We start from the raw sequence: 25798 nt of genomic DNA, 5'->3' as shown, positions 1-25798 counted from the left end.
ACAGAACACATGGAAAGCACTTCAAACAGTGTCTGGCATGTAATCAGAACTACAGAACAACTCATCCATCACCACCTCCACATCTTCGGTGAAGCTCAGCTGTCGGCCGACCTCACTGTAAATAGTAATACTGGAAACCTCATGCATAGATAATGATTCTGTCACCTACAACAGAGAGACCACCTTGCAGAGTGCAAGTGTGCAGAGCTGAGAACTTTCTGAAACCATCAATATACAGCAAAGTAACTTTGTGCTGCAAGATCCTTGCAAACCGTAAAATGAATTGCAAATACGAGTATTATAATTTGTATTTCTCAAAATCTAGAAAGGGCTCATAGGCACAAAGGGCTCATGTGGCGACGTAGTGTGGCTTAGATACTGCACTCACTGCTTGTCACAGGTTTGTGCACCTCATGATCCCCAGGCCACCGAAGTGAGAAGTGTTCTTACCTCCCGCAGATGAGGGGAATGACATCTAAAGGTCACGTGACGTCTCAGGTATGATTCAAGCCCCAGGTAACTGGGATGTGAAGTCTATGCTTTTAACTTCTGTGTTATCCTGTGGGCTGGAAGTCTGAGGGCTCTGTTTCTGCCCTTTCAGCAGGCCAAGGACAGTGAACATCGCAAGGTATCAGATCTGAAAATCACTTCTTTCCTAAGTCACTGCACCAAGCTTTCTTTGATAACTTTGGGAGTGTCCAGATGAGACACTGTCCTGATGAGATTGAAAACTACAGTTCCTAAGTCTATGGGTTTTCAATCTACCCAGAAATCAAGGTTATTTTTTTTTCTGGCTAGGATATCAAAATAAAATGCAGTCCACCCTCCTCAAACAAAATATAATCCCCACCTCACTCTTCAAACAAGGCAGACGGTCTGTTTCCTTTCTTTGTAGTAAAGAAGACACCAGGCAACAGTAATGCATTCTGCTTTAATATCCCAAATATCTGTGCAGATGGGACAAAATAACAGAGATCCATAGTTAAGCACATCTCATTCAGAGGGAAACTAATGAGAGCGAAGGCACCAGAAACCACATTCTGTTGGATTCCATGTAAACAGTAAATGGGGAGACTTTCACAGTGGAGCATGAACTTTAGTATCATTTTACTGGCACATCCTTTACAGGAGATGGCCTTACTGCTGACCCTCAGCCTCCAAAACTTTACACTGTAGTACAAACAGCACCTGATGCTGGGAGACAAAGGCCTACACAGGAGCAGTTCAAGTGGGCAAGGGAAAGAACAGACATGGGTGTGAGCCCTCAGGTCTGCTTTGCCTCTCCCACACACAGTGGCAGTGCCTCACAAATGGCTGTTTATCAAGTGGGAAGTAAAAAAAATCAAGTCCTAAAAAGCCCAGGCAAATACACCATTTCTGTCCATACTCTTCAATCGGGTGCCGTGGAAAGGTCCTGGGTGGAGGGACGTACCATCTCTCTGGCCATCTCTCTAGGTAATGACAGTGGGTGCAGTGCGTCCTGTCCTCTCCTGGAGCTGGGACACCTTCAGAGCAATGGAGATCAAGGGCGCCAGCATGACCTGAGAGAAACACAAAGGGAAGACCCTCTTCCATCACTTTCCTAGACCTCTGGTCAACAAGTCTGACCACCTACTCCGGGTCTCCAAGACGCCTGATGCTCTTTTAAGTAAAAAGCAAGCCCAAGCCTGGCTCCAGCACACCTTACTTCAGTGAAGCAATCAATCCACCCTCCATATTTCCTCTCCACATACCCGCCTTCACCCCACCAAGCCTGAGAGACTCTTACACCGTGAGTCTCCTGCAATGGTACCCACTTGTCTCCAACCCTCTGCCATTACTCATTCTAAAGCCCTGCTCTCTCTTAGCTGAGTCCTCTGAGCTGACCTCCCCCCCCCTCAACCGACTGCAGCCAAAGAGACCTTTCAGACACAGCCCCAACTCCCTTCTCAGCTAGTTTTCACTTAAGGCAGCAAGGGTGGGGTGGATGCCGCTGTTGAAATGAAACGTCTTCAATATTAGACAAACACAAGCCATTCATCTAATTAAATTACCTGTTTTACAGAGCAGGAAGCTGATATCACACCCTCCCAGAGGCGTGGAGTGACTGGACACAAATGGCCTCTGCCTGCCGTTACTGCCTTTCATCTGCACCAAACCATGCTAATGGGGAAGCCAGCTCCACCTGCTGAGCCTGCCACATGCCACTGCCCTTGGGGCTTAGATTCAGTAGCTGTAGAGTGAAGGCAGATGCTCCCCCAGCTGATGGCGGTGTCTGCAGGCACAGAGGGAACCAAGCTTTTTGTCTGATCTTCTAAGCTGGGAATGTAGGTTCTGAAGAAATCTATTTTTCATTTTGTCTGTCTAGCATGGGCCAGGCTTTTGTCTTGAAGATAAAAAGAAATAAGCATGCCCACCTCCCTCCTTCTCTCTTTCTCTGCTATCTTATGGGTCTGTGGTGCAGACTCCAGGGCCCTCAGCTCAAGTTCTAGAGATGCCAAAACCACACGAGGATGTGGAGATTACTGCAGTTGGAACCTGGCTCCTGGAGAAAGCATGAAAGGGAAGCAGGCCCTCGCTAGCTCCTTATTAACAAAAGCAACTGCACACAAATTATCTAGTCAAATTCAGACACCGGAAGCAGAAAGTTGGCTGCAAGAACTGATGGAGGAAAAAGCCACCTAAAGGTCAAGTTTCAGCTTTGCCAAATGAAAAGATTGAGAACTAAGGATCTGTTAGGAACAACTCAAGTATGCACCCTCTTACTAAATTATCTGCTTAAAAAAACAGGGTATTACAGTTCGTTTGAATATTTTTACAATTACAAATTTGTAGTCAAAAATTTGAAAATGAACAATTATAAGAGTCTTTCTTTCTGTGTGTGTGTGTGTGTCTGCACAAATATATGAACACACAGGCATACAATAGCACACATGTGGAGGTCAGAAGCCAGTTTAGGGGAGCCAGTTCTTTCCTTCTCCCATGTGGCTGCTGGGGTTCAAACTCAGGTCATAAGTTTGTAGCAAGTGCCTTTACTGCTTTGCCACCTCACCAGCCTTGAACTGCTTTGTTTAATTTTTAATCTTTTTAAGGATTTCTTTATTTTATGTATATGTACTTTTGTCTGCGTGTACCTATGTGTACCACATATGGCTAATGCCCAGAGAGGTCAGAATAACACATCATATTCCCTGGAACTGGAGTTAGGGATGGGTGTGAGCCACCATGTGGATGCTGGGAACTGAACCCATGTCCTCTGCAGGAGCAGCCAGTGGGCCTAGCCTCCGTGAACCTTCCAGCCATGACCTGATCCTTCCTAAAAGCTGATCTTATGTGCTAGCCCCAGTGCTGAAGCATTTAAAAATCACTGTCTCCCAAAATCCACATAACAACGTAAAGTTAGCACTGCACTGTTTAATAAACAAGGAAACCAAGATACACCACAAACATGAAACAACTCATGCATGTACACAGGTCTTTAGAATCTAAGTAAGACCTCAGAAAAATTTAAGCACTTAACACAGCATTACTAACTACAGGCATCAAGTGGTTGGTTATAAGCTCTCCACAACTCCTACACCCTACATAGCTTCAGGTCTCCGCCCTTTAACTAACATCTGACCCCACCCAGGCCCTGCCAATGTCCCTGCTCTCTGCTTCTGAGTTAAACTGTTTTTTTTTTTTTTGTTGTTGTTGTTTTTGTTTTTTGGCTTCCACAAATAAATAAGTTCATACAGCATCTGCCTCTGTTGGTCTGTCCTGTAAAATGTTCTCCAAGCTCACCAGGTGGCTCCAAATGGCAGGACTCGCTTACGTTTAAGATGGAGTAATTTTGCCTGACATGACTTTTCTACACTTTGATCTCTTCCGGTGCTGACGGTAATAAAGACAGACCTACAGGTAGAACCAGGAGCACAGCTGCGCGGCCACAGGCCAGGAGGTGCAGCTGTCTCTCCAGCATAAAAGCTCCAGTTTTTCTGGACAGACACATAGACGAAGATTGTTGACTACTTGGAAGTTCTCTGTAATTTGTTTTGTTGGTGAGGGGTTCATACATTTTTGAAAACTTCCATGCCAGCGTGCTTCCTATCCCCAGCGTCAGCACTGACCGCTGGTCTCTTTGCTAACAGCCAGTCTGTTGGAGCAGGTTCGAGGCTGTTCTAGCTTTCATTTGCATTTCTCTTAGGAATAAACATGGACTCTGTTTCACACAGCTACCAGCCATTTGTATGCCTTTGGACAATGCTTGCTGAACTCCTGAGCATATACCACTTAAATGAGCGTCTTCCTGGGTGCGCCTTCTTGAGCCTTTGCACTACAGCATGAGCTGGGAGTCACCGATACAGCAAACGTGCTTTGTTTCCCACGCTTTGTAGATATGAAGCGCTGACTCAGGGACATCTGTCAAGATGAGTGCTGTGAAGAACACACTTGGGGAAACTCCTCTCTGCAGCACCGACCTTCTTAGCTCCTCCATTTTGGTGACTATCTTCCACATCCACAATCCTTTTCATTCCTCCATACGCCATAGGCACCCATGGACACATAAAACTGCCTGTCCCTGCTTGTCCCTGACCCCCAGAGCTGGAACCAGCAAACGCTTTGTCAGAGCAGATTATCTACCAAGCAGAGCAATGCACGATCAACGGCAGGCCAGACATCATACGGGGAGCAATGCAAAGATCCATTCTCATGTAACAGCTACTGAACAGAACACAAGCCTCGTGATTGCCTCCATGCCCTTATCAGCACACGGGAGAAGAGCAGTCTATATAATTCGAGGATTAAGTGAGGAGGGGCCAGGGCAGGTAAGGGCACTAGCTATATGAGCATTACCACAAGTTAAATCTCCAGCACCCACAAAAACAAGCTGTGTATGGCTGTGCACATACTCAGAACCCCAGGACTATGGTGGGGGAGCACAGACGGAGAAGGGTTACTTGCTAGTTGCCAGCCTAGTTTCAGGCTGAGAGACCCTGTCTCAGGAAATCAAGTAGAAAGTGATAGCATTGATAGCATGGCACTGGATGTGTTCCTCCGGCTGCCAGGAACACAGTTAGACATCATATACATATCACAAACACACACACACACGCACACACGCACACACACGCGCACACGCACACACACGGGGGGGGGGGGGCGGAGATGAGAGAGACAGAGGAGTGGGGGAAAGAATTAACTGAGCATATTTATATTTATGCAATGGGCTTAGTAAACAGCAAATGTTCAGAAAAGCTAATTATTAATTGTGGTTGTTACCAGTCATTTTTGCTCTAACACATTAAAGGAGACAAAGCAAAAAGCAAGTACAGCTGGTGGCCTGATGGGTCCTTAAGAACTGGCAGTGATGTCACAGCTTCGGGGTACCACGATCATTCCCTTGAACCAAAACAACAAACCGGGGTGCAGGACTTAGCCATTACCTGGGGGTCCTGATTGATCTTGGCAACGTCCTTCTCATAGCTATCAATATACAGTCGGATGGTGGCCCCTGCACTCCCGGTGCCACTCAGTCTGAAGATGATACGAGAACCATCTGCAAAAATAAGCCGCAAGCCCTGGGAAAAGATAAGCAAAGGGTTTTTCTCTCTGGATGCTGAAAGGGAGACGGAAACCTGGCAGCCCAGAGCTGTCCATTTGGAGACCTATCTTATCCATGGGAGGATTAGATCCTTGATAGATGGCAGCAATGAGCCCTTGTGAGACTGCCTCCTATCAGCCTCTCCCTGCATCCAGACGAAGAGGCACTCCCAGGGTCATCTGGGAGATGCGATCTCGGTGATGCTGCCTGCCATGAGGCTCTCTCCCCTGCCCATTTCCCTGTGATTCATGGGCTGGTCATTTCAGTTTGAAGCTTAATAACTTAAAGTAAAGCTGCTGGATGCAGAAATCTGGCTCGTGGCTCCGGAGGGAGCTACAGGCAGATGAGAGGAGGGGCTCTTTATAGACACTGGTAGGGACGCTCAGAAAAGGGGCCACATGCCCTAGACAGTAGGAGCTCATACCAACGCAGAGCGGTCCAGGGGTCATAGGATGATAATAACTCAAAGTGAGGTCTGTGTGGGTGCAGGGTCTTCTCCTTCCTTCTTTATGCCTTACTTAGGGAGAGACTGAAGACTCTGAGATATTTTTCCATGTAAGGAAGAAGGGCTACATCAGACGTGTGCCTAAGAGCCCTTCACTCATTACGGTATGCCTGGGCTTTGTATGAGGAAAGACTGACCAGAGGAAAAGACACTCCTCTCCCAGAACGTTGTCACCACTCCACAGTTCTAACTGTACCATTCTTTAGATTCACTGTGAGGCCAGCAGGCAGGAGACATAATGTGTGTTCTCCGGCTAGTCATTGCAGAGGGTACAGTCAACCCCACTCAGCCATGTTTTACTTTCTGGAAGTACTCCAGGGTCACCCTCACCTCATGTTTCAGCCTGAAGCTTCTAACATCTCCCTATGTATACTCTGGACCATGTTCTCTCCCACCCCATCTTCCTGCTAAGTGCTCTTGTTTCCTAATCCTACAAAGTGGCGCTGCTGTCTCCTTCCTTGTGGCCCAGATCACAGCTTCCCATCATGCCCTGCCCTGCCTCTTGGATGAGATGCCTGAAGAGTTGAGGTCTCGAGTTCTGAACTGGTCTCACTCTTAAGGCTTTACTACAACATCTGTGCAGCCCTGCCGCCCTGCGCCGCCCTCTCCTCTCCAGGCCTCCTTCCTGCGAGTCACAAGGCCTAAGTTACAGTCACCCGGGCTGATGCAGTTTTCACACATGGTGAAGGCATGAGGATGTGCTAGAGCTGGGCACGGGAGGGAGCCGTGAGGAGCCTTGTGTCCATCTGCTGCCTACTCTCTACTGAGGGGCTTCCAGTGACTTCCCAAACCCATCTCCTCCAAAACCTGCCAGATGCCTTGCAGAAAAGCAGGCCAAAGCTATGCATTGCTTGGAAAAAGCAAGCAGGGAGGTTACATCTTCATCCCTTTTGTTGTCTCTGCTCTGAATCTCCACACATGACTTTATGCCTCGACAACAGGAAACAGGTATGAAAGCGAGCCAACCCTGGGTGCTGAGTCACTGTGAGAAGGAAGGAGAAGGGCGACCAGCGTGCAGCATTAGGTAGCCATCATGAGAAACACAGGCATCTGTCACCACCCAGCACGGTTCAGATTCTCAGCCATGCTGTCCTACTGTGCACTGCCTTGCCAGATGGGCACGGAGAACATCGGTGAGAATTTCTAACCAGAAAGCCTCCCCTAGAAAGGCATATTCTTATTCTGAGTCTAGAACTCAGGAAAGGAGTGCATGCACGCATGACACCATGCTGCGGTGATGTCTGAAGAGAGAGGAACTGATATGTAAGGCCTCAGTAATGTTTTTCTACATTAAAAAAAAACTTTTCCATACATTCTGCACAGCATCTTGAGTATAATTTTAGAGTTCACAAAAATTCCCCTGGCTTAAGAGTTCTAGCATGGAGGTACGGGGTGGGGGGGGGGCTGCAAAAAAACCTATGGTGGGAAAATTCTCCTTATGAGTATGCATGAGAGCCCCATGTAACCTGGCAGAAATTCAGCTGAGAACAGCTGCCCTGGAAAACCACACCTGCCAAGGAAGCACAAGTAGGGCCTCCATCTTTTTCTCTCCTGAGGCTTTGGAGATGACAGTCCGGGGCACCCCTCTAGCATACTCAGTCTGATCCTACCTGATTTCTTGAAATGCTTCCATCTACTGGGTCACTGTATTCAAAGTTATCAGCTTTGTCCACCGTGTAGACTTTATCGTTTGCTGAGAATTGCTTCCCCACGAAGGAGCGGTCCAACATCAGCGCCTCCAGGTCCTTCATCATTTTGCCTGCAGCCTCGGCTTCCACCTCCTCATAATCATACCTGGAAGAAGATATGTAGTTGAGACACTGAGTTGACGTCTGAGCATCCGAGGCAAGCAGTGCTTTCTCCATCACTAGCCCTCCCCAAAAGCCATCTACCTTCAGGAGGCTAGCACAGGCTGTGTGCTTGTCAGTCAGCAGGGATGGAAGAAAAGTACATTAGAAAGGGGCAGGGCTGGAATAGCTGAGAACTACGTACTGCCACACTCTACATCCTAAGGAGGGAACATAACTCTAGGTCAGCAGCACATGACTCACAGGCCCTGCTGGTCCAGACTCCTATCACTCTTATGAGGCAACGGCTGGGCCTGCCCTCTGTTTGGGAGCTGTGTGAAGCTATGAGGCTGTGGCTGAGCGTAGTTCCAGCCTCCATGGGAATTTCCTCAAGCAAGGCCAGGATTTCAGAGATTAGCAGCCAAGAGCTAACTAGTTATGCACCAAACACCAGCCTCCTTCAGCAGGCCCTGTACTCTGCTTTAAATTCAGCCTGGCAGAAGATGCCTTAAGTGGGTGATAAGGCGTCAAGGAAAGAAAACAGCTGTACCACAACATGAAATTCTGTGACTGTTATTTCTCTTTCAAGGCTTGCTCTCAATCTCTTTCCTGTGACGTTGAAAAGACTAGAATGCTTCTCTTAATTTGGTAGCACACGTCCTCTTGAAACAGAGGTTCAAGATGGCAGGATCCATTTGTTTGCAATAGCGAAACAAACACAAGGTGAGCAAGATGTCACCTCCGAGACATGAGGCATACTGCAGAATTATAGCCAACCTACACCGGCTCCAGGAGTCTGTGAAGCTGAGACAAAATAGTCCCCTCTCTGCTGAAGCTGGAGCTGTCTCCCACTTAAAAGGATAAAGAGCAAGAAATTACAAGCAGGCTTCTGCACTTTATGTCTGTGACCTTTGGGCGTGTGGGAGAGAAGATTTTTAAATCCCAAACACACAGGGTTGGAATGGAAAGAATCCTGTCTTTGTAAGCGGACAGAGCAAGCTGTGACTCCAGCGAAGACGGGTCAGCTGGCCTGACTCTTGAAATCTTGATGGTCTTATCTACTCATTGCCTTGAGGATTACGACAGACAACAGTATGGAAGTGTCTAGCACTGTTGCTCCATGAACGGAGGGGACAGTGAAGTCAGAACAAATCAGGAATGCAGGTTCTAAAGACTGGATTTCTAGTCCTTGACTGGCAGTTGTATTTGATAAGTAATACAAATATGATGAAACATTTCCAATATGGAGGCGTGTTTCTGTCTCAGGAGTGTAGCTCTGAACACCACTCAACCTTCTTCCGTTCTGGTCACCGTGCATACGTCATTTCATTCTTGTGTCTACTCAAAGGTTATTGACACAGTGTCTGCACGACTCAAGTGACATCAGAGCATAAGACCAGACAAGCTTTTGTGAAACTCTGAACCTAGAGAGCGAGTCCATGATTGCTACTGTAACTCCCAGGTGTTCTTGATCCTAGAGAGGGCACCAGCGATTGGGTTCCAGGATTTCTTCGTGGTAACACATGGCAGGTTTTCACTTATGCTTTCAACAAAAGAGCAATTTAACCAGAATCCTCTTAAAAGATTAATGAGTTCAAGTTGCTCAGGGTTGGATTCTTTTCTGATTTTCTAAAGACCATAGACTATCTGCTCTAGAATATATATACATTTATTTTCTTTTAAAAATGCACCCATTTTATTTTTTAGAAGGCAACTAAGTGGGATTTTAAAAAAACATCTAGTCTAATGCACTCCTTTTATTTTATTTTTTAAAAAAGGCAACTAAGAGGCAGGTGGACCTTTGTGACTTAGAGGCCAGATTGGTCTACAAAGTGAGTCCAGGACAGCCAAGGCTACACAGAGAAACCTTGTCTCAAAACAAACAAACAATAACAAAAACAAACTGGTAAAAAAAAACATTGGGGGCTTCTAGGACTTGAACCCAAAGTCTCCCACATAGTGACCACACAGACACTTCATTATTCAGGTATACTTCTAACCCCCCCCCCCACATTTTAATACATCTTAAAAGTAAAAGCATATATGGTAAAGAAGAATTGTTAAGTGTTCTTAAATATCTTGTTTCCTGTATAATCACCTGGGAGAAAGAAAAATTGGCTCAATTAATGAGAGGATGGCAAACAACCATTGGGGTCCTACTTAATGAGTCAGAAAAGCTGATTTGAACTGAGCATTGTTTCCAGAATTTATGGAGAAACATTCCAGACATTTTGAGCTCTAGAGTTTACAAAACACTTCAAGATTCCAATTTCATTTGATCCTCACAGTGGCCAAATCAATATTCCTCTTTCTACAGATGAGAACTGAACACAAAGATTAAAGGAATTCCTGACTCAGAAAAGAAAAGAAATAAAATTTAAATCTATTTCTGGGAATCCAAATCTGGTATTATTATCTTGCCAATCTGATGGATAAATTTACAAATGTTTATAAAGCATTATTATTTTGATTAGGCTAGCTAATAAAACTAACAACAACAAGAAAGCAAGACAACAACACCCCCCCCCCCAAAAAAAAACCCAGCCTGTTCTTTATGGCTGGCTTAAGAGCTAACGTCATCTTGACCCTGATCAAAGTTCCCAGGTAAAGAAGCTGTGTGAACCTGGGTGTCAGCCTCATTACAGACAGGAAAAACGCTGCTGGTCTGAGAATTCTCTCTGCTCACTTCTCTACCATCTCTCCAACCCAATGCAGACCCTGTCTCACCTGGTAAAGAAGTTCCGACCGAACTTCTGCCAGTGGTCTTTGAGGATGTCCTCCACGCTCTGTTTGCGAGTGGCCAGAATGGAGAGCCAGGCCAGGACAGCCCACAGTCCATCTTTCTCACGGATGTGGTCAGAGCCTGTGGCAATGAGAAACATGGCTTTTCAGGAGGACTTGAGAGCGAGCCAAGCAGCACACGGGCTACTAAAGCAGTCAAGGGACTCTCCTGAGGACTGCAAGGCACGGAAGGGCTCATGAGTTCACTAAAGTGGCACAATACTTAGGAACAATGGAAGTAACTTAGGACTCAAAGGTAGATGTCAGTAAGCATCTGTGGGATGCTGAGTAGGGCCTGGTGCATCAGTTACAAAGTATTAGTGTGGGAGGAAAAGTCCCAAACCCATCTTAAATAGACAATAGAAAACATGGCTATTGTAAGTCTTCAGCAAGGAACACATCCTGTAGCATGGGGAACAAAACAAAGCGCCCAGATACAGATGCAGATACAGGGGAGACTCAGGCTAATAAAGTCTCACTTGGAACAGATATGAAAACAGTGGATTGTTGTTAATGATGTTAATATAACTGGCTCATTACTAGAAAGAGACATCAGAGTTTGTTCCTTAAAAAGAAAACTGTTTACATTTAGACACTTAAAACCCTGCTAGGAATGATGTAATCCCAGCACTGGGGGGCTGGGGTGGAGGCAGGAAGATCAGCACTCAAGGCCAGCCTGAGCTATACAAGGCCTTCTCTCTCTCAAAAAAAAAATATATAATAATAATAATGAAAGAAATAGAATGGAATTGATGATACTCTTGAGAGAAACAAATAATAAATACAAGTAAAGCCATTATTCATAAAGGGAAACAACTGACATGTTTATCTACCTTAAAATGCCTATTTCTACATAGCACTATTGATACATTTTAAAGAATCTATATAGTTAAAATTATAAAACTGATATTTACAATACTTGGAAGAGAAGAGAATATCATTAATAGGAGGAAAGCAAGATCTAAATAAAAAGTACACCAAAGAAACAACAGGTAATTCATACCAAAAAAAATGAAGCAATTATTTCGTAATAATGTTAGGAAGGGCTGGCATTTTTAAGATGATAAACCACAATGAGCAACTGGTACTTGCTTGACAAAGAGCCATAGATTGAGTGATTAGGCCCCTGGGCATTGTGGGATGCATAGGGGGAATGAGATTCGAGCACAGTGCTTTTGGTGTGTACACTGCTGCCACCCTTCAGAAAAGTAACTGGAAGAAAGTATCCAACTCTTTTTTAAAAAAAATTAATTTTATTAGTTTATTCAGATTACAACTCAATGGTTGTAATCCCACCACTTGTATCCTCCCATTCCTCCCTCTCTCCCGCTTTCACCCTATTCCCCTTTGCTAGGTCTAAGACCGAGGGGGACCTCCTCCCCCACTGTATGGTCATAGGCTAGCAAGTCTCATCTTGGTAGCCTGCTTATTCTTTCTTTGAGTGCCATCAGGCCTCCCCACCAAGAGGAGGTGGTCAAATACAGAGCACCAGAGCTCATGTCAGAGTCAGTCCCCGCTCTCCACATAACTGTGGAGAATGTCCTGTCCATTGGGTAGATCAGAGTAGGGGTTTGATGTTTACTACTTGTATTGTCCTTAGTGCAATACTGGGAACAGACCCCCATGGGCCCCGATCCACCCATCAAGATGTTCTTCTTGTAGGTTTCTAGGACCCTCTGGGTCCTTCTATTTCCCATCTCCTATATTTCTCTTACCTTGAGTCCCCGTGGGATGTCCTCACATCTATCCCAATCTCCTGGTAAGTGAAGACTTTTGTGGGACATGCCTTTTGGGCTAGTGCCCACTTATAAGTGAGGATATACCATGTGAGTCTTTCTGCTTCTGGGTTAACTCATTCATTATGATCATTTCTAGTCCCATCCATTTGTCCACAAATTTTGGGATTTCCTTGTTTTTAATAGCTGAGTAGTATTCCATAGTGTAAATGTATCACAGTTTCTTTATCCATTCTTCAACTGAGGGATATTTAGGCCGTTTTCAGGTTCTGGCTATTATGAATAAGGCTGCTATGAACATGGTTGAGCATATGTCCTTGTGTGGGGGAGCATTTTCTGGGTATATTCTAAGGAGTGGAATATCTGGGTCTTGAGGAAGCCCTATTCCCAGTTTTCTGAGAAAGTGCCAGATAGATTTCCAAAGTGGTTGTACAAGTTTGCATTCCTACCAGCAATGAAGGAATGTTCCTCTTTCTCCACATCCTTGCCAGCATGTGGTGTCGCTTGAATTTTTGATCATAGCCATTCTGATGGGTGTAAGATGGAATCTCAGAGTTGTTTCGATTTGCATTTCTCTGATGACTAAGGAGGTTGAGCATTTCTTGAAGTGTTTCTCAGTCATTCGATATTCCTTTGTTGAGAATTCTCTGTTTAGCTCTGGGCTCCATTTCTTCAATTGGGTTATTTGGTTTGGTGGTGTTTAATTTCATGAGTTCTTTATATATTTTGGATATTAGACCTTTGTCAGATGTAGGATTGGTGAAGATCTTTTCCCAGTCTGTAGGCTGTCGCTTAGTTCTATTGGCAGTGTCTCCTGCCTTACAGAAGCTTCTCAGCCTCATGAGGTCCCATTTATTAATTGTTGACCTTAAAGCCAGGGCTGTTGGTGTTCTGTTCAGGAAGTTGCCTCCTGCGTCAATGTGTTCCAGGCTCTTCCTCACTTTTTCTTCTAACCGATTTACTGTCTCTGGTTTTATGTTGAGGTCTTTAATCCACTTGCACTTGAGTTTTGTGCATGGTGACAAATAATGGGTCTAACTGCATTTTTCTACATGTAGACATCCAGTTAGACCAGCACCATTTGTTGAAGATGCTATCATTTTTCCATTGAATAGGTTTGGCTTGAAAGTATCCAACTCTTAAGGGAAGCTACTACTGAGCAAGCAAGCCTGTTCTAGGACAGCTGTCTTTGAGCCAGTAAGGACCAGTTTTAGTGACTGTGACACATCCTTCTTTGTGCTGAGGTTCTTGTTAAATTCCCAAAACTTGGGAGGCAGAAGCAGGCTGATACCCAAGTTCAAGGACATCTTGGCCTACAGAGGGAGTTTCCGGACAGCCAGGGCTACACAGAGAAACCCTGTCTTGAAAACGATAGCTTTGTAGACCAGGCTGGCCTTGAACTCAGAGACCTGTCTACCTCTGCCTCCCAGAGTGCTGGAATTACAAGCATGTGCCACCATGCCAGGCACATAGTGAATTCTTTACATGCTTTCCTGTCCTCCTTGCCTTAGCACCTGGTCTTGTTTTTCTTGGTGCTTTAGAGTATCTGGAATGATGCTGCCCACTATGTAGACATGCCACGGAGTATCTTTCCTTCCTGTCCTCACCCTTTTAGACCCAGTTCAAATATCCTCTCCTCTTTGAGACTAGGTCCCAATGTCCCTGAGCAATTATGAGTTCCTTTTTCTTTCTTCCTCTATAGCAACCCAAGCAAGATCTCTGGGCTGATAACTGTACTCCTTGAGCCCTACCGTCTGTTTTCCCCACTAACAATGCGCTTCTTAAAAGGCTTGTTATCTTTGTAACTAGTTCTAATAACCAGCATACCATGTGAAATTTAGCAAGAAACTATAAAGGTGTGCATGAATGAGCAGGTAAATTAATTCATCTATGCCAACACTTTCCCTTTCCTATTAAAAAAAAATAACTTTTTGTTCCAACGTTCTTCTCTTTGATGGATGCTGCTTTGAGAAAGTAGGGTTTCTATTGCTGTGATAAACATTGTGCTGTGGGGAGGAAAGAGTTTCCTTCATCTTACAGCTCAAGTCCAGCATGAGGGGAGGTTAGAGCAAGAGTTAAAGACAAGAACCTGGAGGCAGGAACTGGCTGGAGCAAAGCCTTGGAGGATGCTGCTCACAGGATTGTTCCCATGGCTTGCTCAGTCTGCTTTTACATACAGCCAAGACCACCTGCCCAGGGGTAGCATCATCCACAGTGGCCTCGGCCTCCCACATCAATCATTAATCAAGAAAATGTCCTACAAGCTTGCCGAAAGGCCGATCTAATGCAGGCATTTACTCAATTAAGATTCCTTCTTCGCAGATATGACTAGGTTTATGTCAAGTTGACAAAAACCAAGCAGGACAAGAAGCAGAGTGACATCTCAAAACCCAGATGCTGCAAGGCCAGAGACTACAGGCAGTACATTATAAGGCTTTATATTTAGGAAATATTTACACAATTTCATTATCTACAGACTTTGGCTCTTATTCCTATTTTAAGGAATAAAAAGCTCGCTGCTTCTCCCGGCATTTACAGAACTGCTTTAGAACAGGTCATCCTGAGGATTCTGGCAACTTCCCCAATATCCTGGAGATTCATGATAGTTAGGAATTATTTTTATGTGTGCTCCACTTTGTTTTTAAAGATTTACTTTTAGGAGTATGTGTTGCGCCTGTGTGTGTTTATGTGCACTGCAAGCATACACGGGCCTATGGAAGCCACAGAGGGCATCAAAACCCCTAAACTGGCCCTACAGGGGTGTGAGCCTCCTCATATGGGTGCTGGGAACTGAGCCCAGTCCTCTGCAAAAGCAGCAACTGCCTTTGGCTGCTGAACACCTCTCCGGCCCCTTTTCTGGTGTACGGAGAGGTCTCCCTGTGTGTCCCTGCTGGGAATCTGTAGCTCTCTATCTCCACCTTCAAGTGCTGTGACAACTGCAGGCATGTGCCACAACACCAGGTACCTCCTTTTTAATTAAAATAAATTAATAAATAAAAAGTGCACATTGGAGTTTTTTCCCTTTTTGGGGGTGAGTGCTAGACTGAAAGTGGAGATATTTCCATATCTAAATAAGATGTGTAGGGTTTTATTTTCTTTCATGAGAAATAAAAATGAAACCTAAAAATCATACCAACTTGGACTAATGTATTTGGAAATAACTAAATCATACCCTCACTATCATAAATGAAGCACCTGCCCTGGGTGACATCAACGTGTATTCTAGTCTACTAGTGAGGTCTTCAGATTCTCCCAGGTGTTCTATTAACCTTGGATGGGAGAAAAGGCCAGGTAATCTGGTTAATCCTCAGGAGGGCCGGATAAATTCCATTTTCTTCAGTGCTCTGGTGACTAGCAATGGGTCCTAATGAGAGGTGTGGTGCCTGAGCTGCTAATCTGCTTTCATAGCTGTGGTTCCATAAAGAGGGTTACAAAAATCTCTCAACGTGAGTTGCTGTTCTTAGGAGCCATCTGGGTCTAAATTGGTTGCTTCACTTTTTCAAAGCCTTTGTGCAGTCATGGGCAAAAATAGAGAGAAGGCTGCCCTCTCACACAGCTGTGAAACACGCAGTAGGGATTTACAAACTGTTTGGTTTGTAATGCCCTCACCTTGCATTTATACTACAAATTCAAGATGTTATTAGGAATAATGAAAAAAAAAACAACATTTTTTGGGGAAAGAATTGTTTTCCATTCTCCATATTAAGTTTTCAAAACATGTCCTTTCATTACACTTACTGGGAGAAAAATAGAAAACTATAATCCAGGACCCTTTTTCCTCTAGGTCGTGGAAATATACAACCCCCCACCCCTGCCCACCGCCTGCTCCTGAGCTTCTTTTTTTTAAGGTACAAAAAGCTAAGCTCAGTTAAATGTAAGGAAGGGACACCACTGTCGCCAGCCAGGAGAAATGGAGTGCTGAATTCTGCCTCAGCACAGGGCCTAACTGAGCCCCTGGGAATTCTGCCCTTTCAGCATCTTACAACACCTGTCACTGCACTTCAGCTTAATCAGCACCTTGAGGTAAGGACAAACCGGGCTCAGTCAGGGCATGCTCTGGGTCATAGGCAAGAAAAATGTCAACCCTGGCCAAGGGAGCCAACAGTTAACAGTTTAGGGGTTCGGTTACATTTACTAGCCTAGGCATCTCAGGAGCTGCCCTGGCATCTGCCTCTGCCAGGTGATAGCCTGAGACAGGGGTGGGACAGCTGAAAAAAAAAAGTAACATGGAGTTTTCTAAAGTATCAGTATCTCGTCTGCCTGCTCGTCTCTCTCTCTCCCTTTCTCTTCCTACTCCTCTGAACACGCAGCTCTCTGTTTGGAAATTTCCATGCACCCCAGGAGCCTGGCTAATGTCTCCCGCAATTGCTTTCAGTCAGGACAGCACTGTTGACCCTCTGTGCTATTGCTACCACTGCCCTGACCATCCCCTAGTCTTCACTATGTGATGTGCCCACCACTCACTCAGGGCAGTTCTCAAGGAGGTTGTTGCTGCCTGGATGCCCTGCTTCCTATTTCCCTTCCTGTGCTCAACTAGCGTCAGCTGGAAAGGACTGGCTCCACAGAAAGCCTTCTCCCTGACTCCAACCCTCAAGGGGTTGCCCCCGCCCCCCAGGAGCTCCCTCTCGGTGCTCAGCACTCCTCCTTCACAGCCTCATGGCTGCCCTGGAATATGCTTTCTGTTGAGTGCCTGCCTGGACAGCAGGAACCGTCTCAATAGGAACTTTACTTTATAGCCAACAAGAGAGAATCAATGCCAGCATGTTCCAGGTACCAAGGTGTGTGTCTCATCCTTGCAGATGGGCACAAAGACATGGGTGAGGAGGCAGACATGCAGGTGACAGTGTGCCTGAGCTGAATATAACTAGGGTCGAAGCTGAGTCCCATTGGGGTAGTTTGCCTACAACATCTGCAGACATGGACCCAGATCTTCCCTGGATGCTCTGTGTATATGAAGAAATGTGCTCAAGGCTGTGCAAACAGAATGGGAAGATAGACTATCTGACCTTCTATAGCATACAATCGGTCAGGCACTCTGAGCAGAAAGCCCTGGGTACCTGGTCCAACACGTCTCATCACTGTGCACCTGTAACTAATAGCTAGGGTCTGGTTTCTCTCAAAGGTAGAAATTCATGGAGCCCTCCAAGAGGAAAATCTGCTTACCAAATGCACACAACCTAACCTAACATCAAGACACAGTCAAGTTCAGTGAGCAATCAAGGAATGAGTTGGTGCAATAAACATGGAAGGTTAAGATGAAGTAGATCCCGGGATGTATTAACTCAAGTGATCATTCCTGGGTGACATGTTACCATTTTCATATGGGTTAAGGAAAAAATGTCACAAGTCTCCAGTTGTAGAAAGATCCTGACTGAGTGGCAAGTGTCCAAGAGTTAGCAAGTTCATCTCCAACCACACTTCCTCCCTCCCTTTCCCAAATCCTAGTGACACTCTGAACTACTCAATGGACTTAACTTAGAGTTTCCTAAGGCGATCAAAGAGGGTCAGAACTTCCACCGCCACTGTGTGTGTGTGTACATCACTACCCATGGGTCTAAGACCAACCATGAGATCAACTGAAAACAAGGCCCACAACTGCCCAGCTCAGCCCCCAGTGCTGAGCCCTAACATTTATCCCTGGCACAGGTAATGCTGAGGTCTGGGCTGTGTCCAGACCCTGCGTTTATGGTACTTGTGTGAGAAAGCTGCAGTCTCTGCAGCGAGAGCAGACAGGTGCATCCTTGGTAACGCTGCATCCCCAGTACCAAGGCGGGCTCTTTCCAGGCCTCTGGTTTGTTTCACACTGTTGAGCTGCTGCTTCTGAAGTCTGGCTTGTTTGTACATCTTTTCCTCTTAGAAGCTTACTCCTTCCCACAGAGACCACAGGGTCCTTGGCCCTGGACTCTGGACTGGGAATGTGGCTGAGTCCTCACAAGAGCCCCATCGCACTACAAGAGGATTCTCCATTATGTTCAAGAAAAACAAAACCCAGAAAGGCACTGACTGTCCCATACGGTCCCAGAACCACCCTGCAAATTAGATCCAATGATGTCCAAAGGTCCTTCCCTCCCTCCAGCAGGGATTCACCTGTCTAAACGCAGGTGCCAAGGAAGGAGTGCTCTTGCTCCCTCACTCAGCAGCATTTGCCCAGCATCTCTTCTACTTTGGGCCTCACAGGAGGCTCTTTGAATAGAATGGAAACCAGGACAGATGAAGCCCCTGTCCTCATGGAACTTACGGTCTAGTGCAGCCAACACAAGTAGCAGTAAACAAAACCACTGCAGTGAGCACAGGGGGTAAGTACATGGCGCCTGAGAAGCTCACGCTAAAGGCCCACGGAGACTTTCCTGAGAAACTGCGTGCCGGCACGTGGACAAAGCAGAAACACTGTACCTTCCACCCTGACGGAAGCTGTGGAAGAACTTCTGGGAACATTTACTAGGAAGCGCTGTGGGAGGTGGACCAGAGCCTCTAACTGGGGGACCCAGAGTTCAGGCCAGGGAGCTCAGTTGCACCTGGGCACAGCACTAGAGACTAGTGTGCAGGCTAGTTTTCACCACACTTAACAATTGTTTATCTCTTACAAACTGTTTAACAATTTCCCTTTTTTTCTGAAGACAGAAGAGCTGTGGGTTTGTTTCATGAGTTTTTTTTTTTTTTAACATAAAAAGTATCAAGGGGAAGAGAAAATCATGGCTGGCAGCAGGTTTGGTTGAATGGGTTAATAAGTATGAACCAACTTGGTCGATCCTGAGTCCGAAGCCTAGCACTCTCATTCAAAACAATCAGCTCCACAAATATAGCAAGGACCATCTTCCTGGAGGGAGGGTACACACATCACACACAAACATCTGCAGGCTCCACAGTATTACAGAACTTCCTAGAAGTAACACTACTAAGCTGCACCAATGGAAGGGCAGCGCCCAGCCCAGTAGAACCAATCAGCACGCACACTCTTCAGCTGCCAGGCCCTGAAAGTTTGGGCTCAGTTTGGGGCATGACTTCCATGAGAGGCATGATGAGCAGAAGCATTTAGAAGCTGACAATGTGAGGCCAAGAATGGCTGCTGAAGGTGATAGGTAGCCTGGAGAAAGCAGGATCTGAGTGCTGCTGCTGGCGCCTAAAGGTCTGCTATGTAAGACAGCAGCTGTGCTATCTAGCTGCCAAGATCGTCTCTGTCAGCCAATGCCACAGACTCCTGCTCAGCTCTGATCCATCCTGCAAAATGCTTCCTGAATGGGCCCATGGAATAAAATGTTAGTGCATGCGTGCGTGTGCCTGTGTGCATGTGTGTGTGGAGGAGGGCCTGGCATGTTTGAGTAAAACTGTGTTAATAAGGGGCTCTTCTAGAATATTCTGGAACTTTCAAATGCTAATACCATTATGACAATTCAAGTTTTCTCAAGTAGTTTTCAGGAACCTAGCATTATTCCATAAATCTATACTCTAGGAAACCTGACTCTTCTCCACTCCCTAGGCTTAGCACTGATGCAGCCCATTAGGGACACAAGACCAACCGTTTAGACATTGTCTGCTTTTGAAGAGCTCCTCTTCCATGTTGAAGAGTGACTTGTGTGGGATGTAGGGGAGGACTATATGAACGGCTAGTGCTACACCCTGATTGGCTGAACTCCGTGGGAAAAGACCATCTCACAGTCAAGGAGTAGCTCTCAGAATAAAGTGGCACCACCCTCATTTGGTGGAGCAGGACAAGACTAAGTGGTGTCTCATATTCTCTTAATAAAGACCCAGGATTCTGGGAAATCTAGTATCCTTTGTGGACATTATTCAACCCTCAAATTCACCTGTCTTTTTTCCTTTCTTCCTTCTTTGTTTGTTGTTGTTGTTGTTTTGTTTTGTTTTTGGTTGGTTGGTTTTTTGAGACAGGGTTTCCCTGTATAGACCTGGTTGTCCAGAACTCAAACTCAGAGACCCACCTGCCTCTGCCTCCCAAGGGCTAGGATCAAAGGCTTGTGCCACCACTGCCTGGCTTCACTTATCTTTCTTAATACCCCAATTCTATCAGGTCAGTTTGTTATCAACAAGCGCTTCCATTCTCTGCAGAACAATGAACTGCTTGGAACTGCATGAAAACCTGCCTGGAGTCTGTCCGCTCGGACCTCCCACCACAAATGCTGGGATCCGAGGGAAGATCAGTCCTGATTTACACAGCATGAACCGCACTCAATCGCAAGGCTTGGCAAATGCTTGGTTGTGATCTCTCCTTTATTAAAGGGTGATCACAGAGACGAGGCCCTTTACTTTCAAATGTTGCGCAGAGACTTGAGAGGCTGGTAACCTGGCTGGAGACATGCCTGTGCAGATGTCTGCAAGAACAACCGGAAGAGATGTAGGTGTAGTGAGACAGCAGGGAACCAGGAGGGAGGGACGCCTGCGCGCAGACCAGTGTTTGGGTTGGCAGAGATGAGAATGGGAAGGCCAGAAACGGGCAGAGGTCAGCAGATCACCCCATGCCACCCTGTCCCACCTTCAGTCCACGTCTAGACCCTCATGCCCGGGCTGTAATTTTACATTTTTATCACTCATCAACGTAAGTTTCACCCTCAAGGTCTCCTTTAGTTAACCCTGATCAATCATAACTTGTTACTACAGAAAACTTGGCTCTACAAAACAGAAAGATTTAACGCCATGCCAAAACCTTTTCTTACATAAAAACAAGAAAAAAATGACTTGCTTTACTATATTTCTTCTTAGAAATGAAAACATTTGTTAAAGGTTTCCTTGGCCACTAAGAGAAGAAAACTGTGTTTATCATGTGTTTAATCCCTAGAGATTCCATGTCCAATGCTGCCAAGAAGGCCCCAAACTTCCTGTCTCAGCAGTTGTGATCCTCTGAAAGTAATGCCAGCCCTCCTGTCCAAATGCGCCCACTGCTTTTTGAATGTGTATACTTCACCGGGTTGTCATAAATAAACCGTGTCTTGATTTAGGGCTCATCAGCTCCCTCTGCTATTTCAGGAACTAGGCAGTCTAAATTTTCCCCAGGGCAGCACTTGTGGGAGAACAAAAAAATTACTAGCAGGAGTGCAACTTACCAGTCCCGAAGCTCTCCTCCCCACAAAGGGACAGTTTGCTTGCATCCATCAAATTCCCAAAAAACTTCCAGCCAGTTGGGGTCTCATACAAAGCGATCTTTGTGGCATTTGCTACCCTTCAAAGGCATGAAACCAAAGTTACATCACAGCAGGACTGTGAGCACGGCCATGTGAGCGTGGAAAAGATCAACGATCATTGTAGTCAAGGGTCCCATTTAACATTTCTTAGAGGTAGACATAATTCTATGATCGGTGGAAAATCAGAAAAGGAAACTTGGGGCACAAGGGGTTCTTCTCTATGGATTCAGAGGAAAGTGGAGAAGAAAGGATTAATTCAGATCAGTTTAGTACTTGAGGTAAAACAGCAGGGTTGGGGCACTGAAACCCATGTGTCTGGCTGCACAACACATCTACAGGCATTCTACGAAGAGTGACAAAATGGTGTTCTGATGTGCTCATTAATAACCACGGAGGTCAGCACTTCCCAGGGAAGGTGCAGATCAGACGGCGTCACACCGTCAGCTGACCCACAGCCCTGCGCTCCACGTCCAGCTGGTGTTTCTTTCTTATCGTCAGATGCCCCACCTGTGGGGTCCCCCATTCCAAACAGCCTCACCCATCCTGATAAGCAGCCTCTTTCTCCTCCTCCTCACAAATCTTTTACTTCTTCCTATACAGTGTTAGACTACCGAAGGCCCCTGGGAAGGGCTGCGTCTGGAGCTCAGTAGTGCGGAGCACACTTAGCGTGCACAAGGCCCTGAATCAGATTCCCAGCACTGACAAATAAATAAATAAGGAAAGAACTTCGGAGTGATTTTTTTAACCCCCTTATCCTCCCTTCTGTTTGAGCTGTTGAAGTTGCTTGATAGTTTTGATTCCAGGGTGCCTGTCCCTTCTTCCAAGCAAAGCTGGGTGGCTCGTGTCTGAATTCTAACAGGGAGGAAATCAAACCTGGGATTCTGAGAACCTTGGCAGCATTTTTCTTTGAGATAAAGTGTTTCAGTTTTGAGTCTATTCAGGTTATCATTTTTTCCCTCAAAAATTGTAATTAAAGTACTCTTGAAAAGACACGGAAGGTATTTTCAGGGCCACCAACGAGCTCTGAGCTCCAAATATTGGGTCCAGAGGCCCAAATATGTGCTTTTGGGTGCTGCTCTGGGTCAGCTGTGGTACCTTAGCCAAGGCTGCAACTCCCGCACTCAGCTTCTCTCTCCTGAAGTGAGGGTTCTGGGGATGATCAAGTGATGGAGAACATGAAGAACCCCACTTGCCATCCCAGCACCAGTCCTTTCCTGATTAGCTGGAGTAAAGCCAGCTGTAATTCTGCATCTCCACAAGGGAAACATTGTACAGGATAGAGGTTGGCGCCTGGGGCTCTGTGTTCAAATCCTGACATAGCCACTTACCAGCTGGCAGAGTTTGAACAGCCTCCTTGACCTTTTGACGTCCACCAGTAAAGTGGGGTTATTAACAGCATTTAGTAAGAATTTAATGACTCACTCAAATATGTAAAATATTTATTGTCCTGGAGAAGAGACCATTTGTAAAGCTTGGCTTCTATTTTAAGTGCCTAAACCAATACACTTTTTTTCTCATGGACGTGGTCTTTCACTCATTCTTTATTCATTTACTCATTCACTCTTTATTCAGCAAATCCTGACCACCTGGCATGCTCTAAAAGCACTCATTTGTTGTTTATTACTTTTTATTTTTAATTGTTTTCCAGGGGCCACATGAGCCACCTTTTGATAAATGAAAAATGCCTAAGTGGACAGACGTAAGGAAATCTGAAAAATCTGCTTATTGCCACTGACTTTTTTCTATTGCAAAACATACATTTCCCCCTGTTTTGCCTGTGAATGTTCTGCTATAGAGTTTGGACAAATTAGGATCAGTGCATTTAAGCCTGCCAGGGTAATCAGTTCTGATCCAAGTCTGAAGTTACTTTAAATGACTCTTTAAAACTTTTTTTTTTATTACTTTATGTATATGGCTGCTTTGACTGCACATACCTATGTATCATGTGTGCAGTGTTCTTGGAGGACAGAAGAGGATACTGGATCCCCCAGGAACTGAAATAGCATATGGTTGTGAGCCACCATGTGGGTGCTGGGGATCGAACCCAGGTCCTCTGGGAGAACAGTATCCTTAACTACTGAGCCATCTCTCCAGGCCCCTCAAACTTACTTTTTTCATCATGGTGCATGCACACTGCTCAACAAGTATGATCCTGCATAGATCAAGAACAGTGTCTTAAAAAACAAACAAAGTGCCATCCATTCATTTATTCACCAGCACTCATTTACTCATTAAAAACAAACGGTGAGTCTGTGTATATGCTATGACATTTAGGAGCACTGCCAAGCAGAATCTAGAATGGTGAAACAGGTGGTTTCTCTGTGGAAGTGGCAGCCTAACTGTGTAGCTGGTCAAACAGATGACCTGTCCGACCACAGTGTGCTGAGTACCCAGCTGGCAGAGTGCAGGACGCTGACAGAGCTTAGAAAACACCTCATTCAAGAAAGAGTGCAGCCACTGGCTATGCTGGAAGGGGAGGACGCATGCTCCAGGCACAGTGAAGGGCATAATGAACAACAGTGTGACTTGACACACGTGGGTCCAACACCGAAGACCTACCTGTCCAGGGCACCACTTGTGGGCATGCTGCGTGCAAAGCCACGGACCCCAGTCTGCTGGAAATATGGAATGCTGAAGATGTTAGCAGCGATGACGGCCACAGAGTCAGAAGGGTTCACAAAGAACCCGTGCTTGCCCAGAATCATGTTCCGATCCTTTGGAAGAAGAGACATTCAAAGTAAGACCCTTTAATCAAACAGTAAACAAAAGACATGATCATTACTGCAGTTTCACAAAATTCAAAATGGATTTTATACTCACACCAGGTTTTAAACACTTGATTTTTTTTTCTTTTTCAGTGGATTTGTACAGCACTGTGGGAACCAAAAGCACCTCCACGGCCAGGAGTTAAAATGGTTTCAATTAAAGTGCAAGCACAAACCCCCTTTGAGCTAAGCCCTCTGTTCTCCCTCCAGAGGCCACTAACTTTAACCTCGTAGACCTTTCTAACTCTGGAACCAATCATGTCTCTCCCATAGGAGGGAAAGGATGTACCAGAGAGGAAATGTTGGCCGTTTACACAGTGTGGCAGGTCTACTGGGCATCCTTTGAGGAACAAAGGCAGACTTCTTCAAGGAAAGGCTTCTAAGTCATGGTTCCCTCCAGTTGATACTGGACCCAACAAAGAAGGCTGCCACCCTCACTGCTTCCGAGGTGCCTCATATGCAGTCCCACTCAAGCATCTGAGGATGTGAGGGACGCCGGCCGTGCAGCATTGGAAATGCATGTCATATAGTGTCTGCTCTGAGCCCCTTTAATTTTCCTAAATGTTGATATGAGGAAAGTTAGTTTTCAGGAAACAGTAGCTTTTTGCTGGTAAAGCAACAAAAATAAAAAGTCAGTGTAACAAACAGAGCACTTACGGTCGGTGACACATGGGTGACACACCGAGACAATCGCCTTTGTTTTCACACGGTCACCAAGGTAAGCAGAGATTTATATACAAAATTTTCATTTTAGAGCAAGAATAAAATGTTAATTCCCTTAACATAATTACTATACTGTCTATAAACAGTTTTGGCATTCAGCTAGGATTACTGAGTGCATACGTATGCTATAAGATGAGGCCTTCTGTAGAGATTAAATGACTAATCAAGTGCTGTCTCAGACCTACCTTAGGCCCGGTATCTAGGACTCCTGTAGCTTATGAAGTATAGTCATTAAATCCTGTCTGGAACCTAACCCCCGACTCAGCAAATATCAGAGCCTGAAATTAAACATTGGTTACATTTCAACGACTCTTGTTTCTGCTCAAGATCTTTTCCAAGGTCTTTGAATCATTCGGCTCCGGCCTCTGGTGCAGTAAGAGGCCCTTGAGAGCTCCTTAGGCTCCGATGGCCTGGTAGAAACTGCCCACCCCCATCTGCCAGGCCCAGCTTGCGGGAAAGTCGCTTAGGTGTACTTATACCCACCCCGTCACCATCAAAGGCAGCCCCAAAGTCGTGCTCTCCTGACTTCAGGGTCTCCACCAGGTCGGCAGCGTAGGTGAGGTTGGGATCAGGGTGGTGGCCTCCGAAGTCCTCCAGGGGAACACAGTTCACTGCCGAGTTTGCTGGGGCACCGAGTTCCTCACAGAGGATCTTCTTGACGTACGGTCCCACAACTGTTAACACATTCAAGTATGAAGAGCCAAACTGTAAAAATTACTAACACATGTGACGGCTGAGGGGTGACATGAACACACTGTGGGAATAAGAACGGCAAGGGCAACTTCATGTCGCCCGACATTGTAG

At 45.7% G+C, this 25798-nt stretch overlaps 1 protein-coding gene across 2 annotated transcripts in view; it reads right to left on the bottom strand.

The window, feature by feature from the left end:
• Positions 1-912: 912 nt before the first annotated feature.
• The window catches only part of PGM1 (phosphoglucomutase 1), a 60612-nt gene continuing 35726 nt past the window's right edge, over positions 913-25798 (bottom strand). For both annotated transcript variants that reach the window (XM_084786832.1, XM_084786831.1), the window contains exons 5-11: positions 25478-25668; positions 24066-24220; positions 21429-21544; positions 10583-10718; positions 7679-7862; positions 5406-5540; positions 913-1541 (exon numbers count right to left, since the gene is read on the bottom strand). In XM_084786832.1, the coding sequence (XP_084642958.1) occupies positions 1452-1541; positions 5406-5540; positions 7679-7862; positions 10583-10718; positions 21429-21544; positions 24066-24220; positions 25478-25668 (1007 nt within the window). In that variant the 3' untranslated portion in view covers positions 913-1451. The remainder of the gene's footprint in view (positions 1542-5405; positions 5541-7678; positions 7863-10582; positions 10719-21428; positions 21545-24065; positions 24221-25477; positions 25669-25798) is intronic.

Source organism: Acomys minous, assembly GCF_964271855.1.
Source record: "Acomys minous genome assembly, chromosome: 6".
Taxonomy (NCBI): Eukaryota; Metazoa; Chordata; class Mammalia; order Rodentia; family Muridae; genus Acomys; species Acomys minous.
The sequence above is the reverse complement of the archived record's forward strand: the minus strand, read 5'-3'. Positions and strand labels throughout refer to the sequence as shown.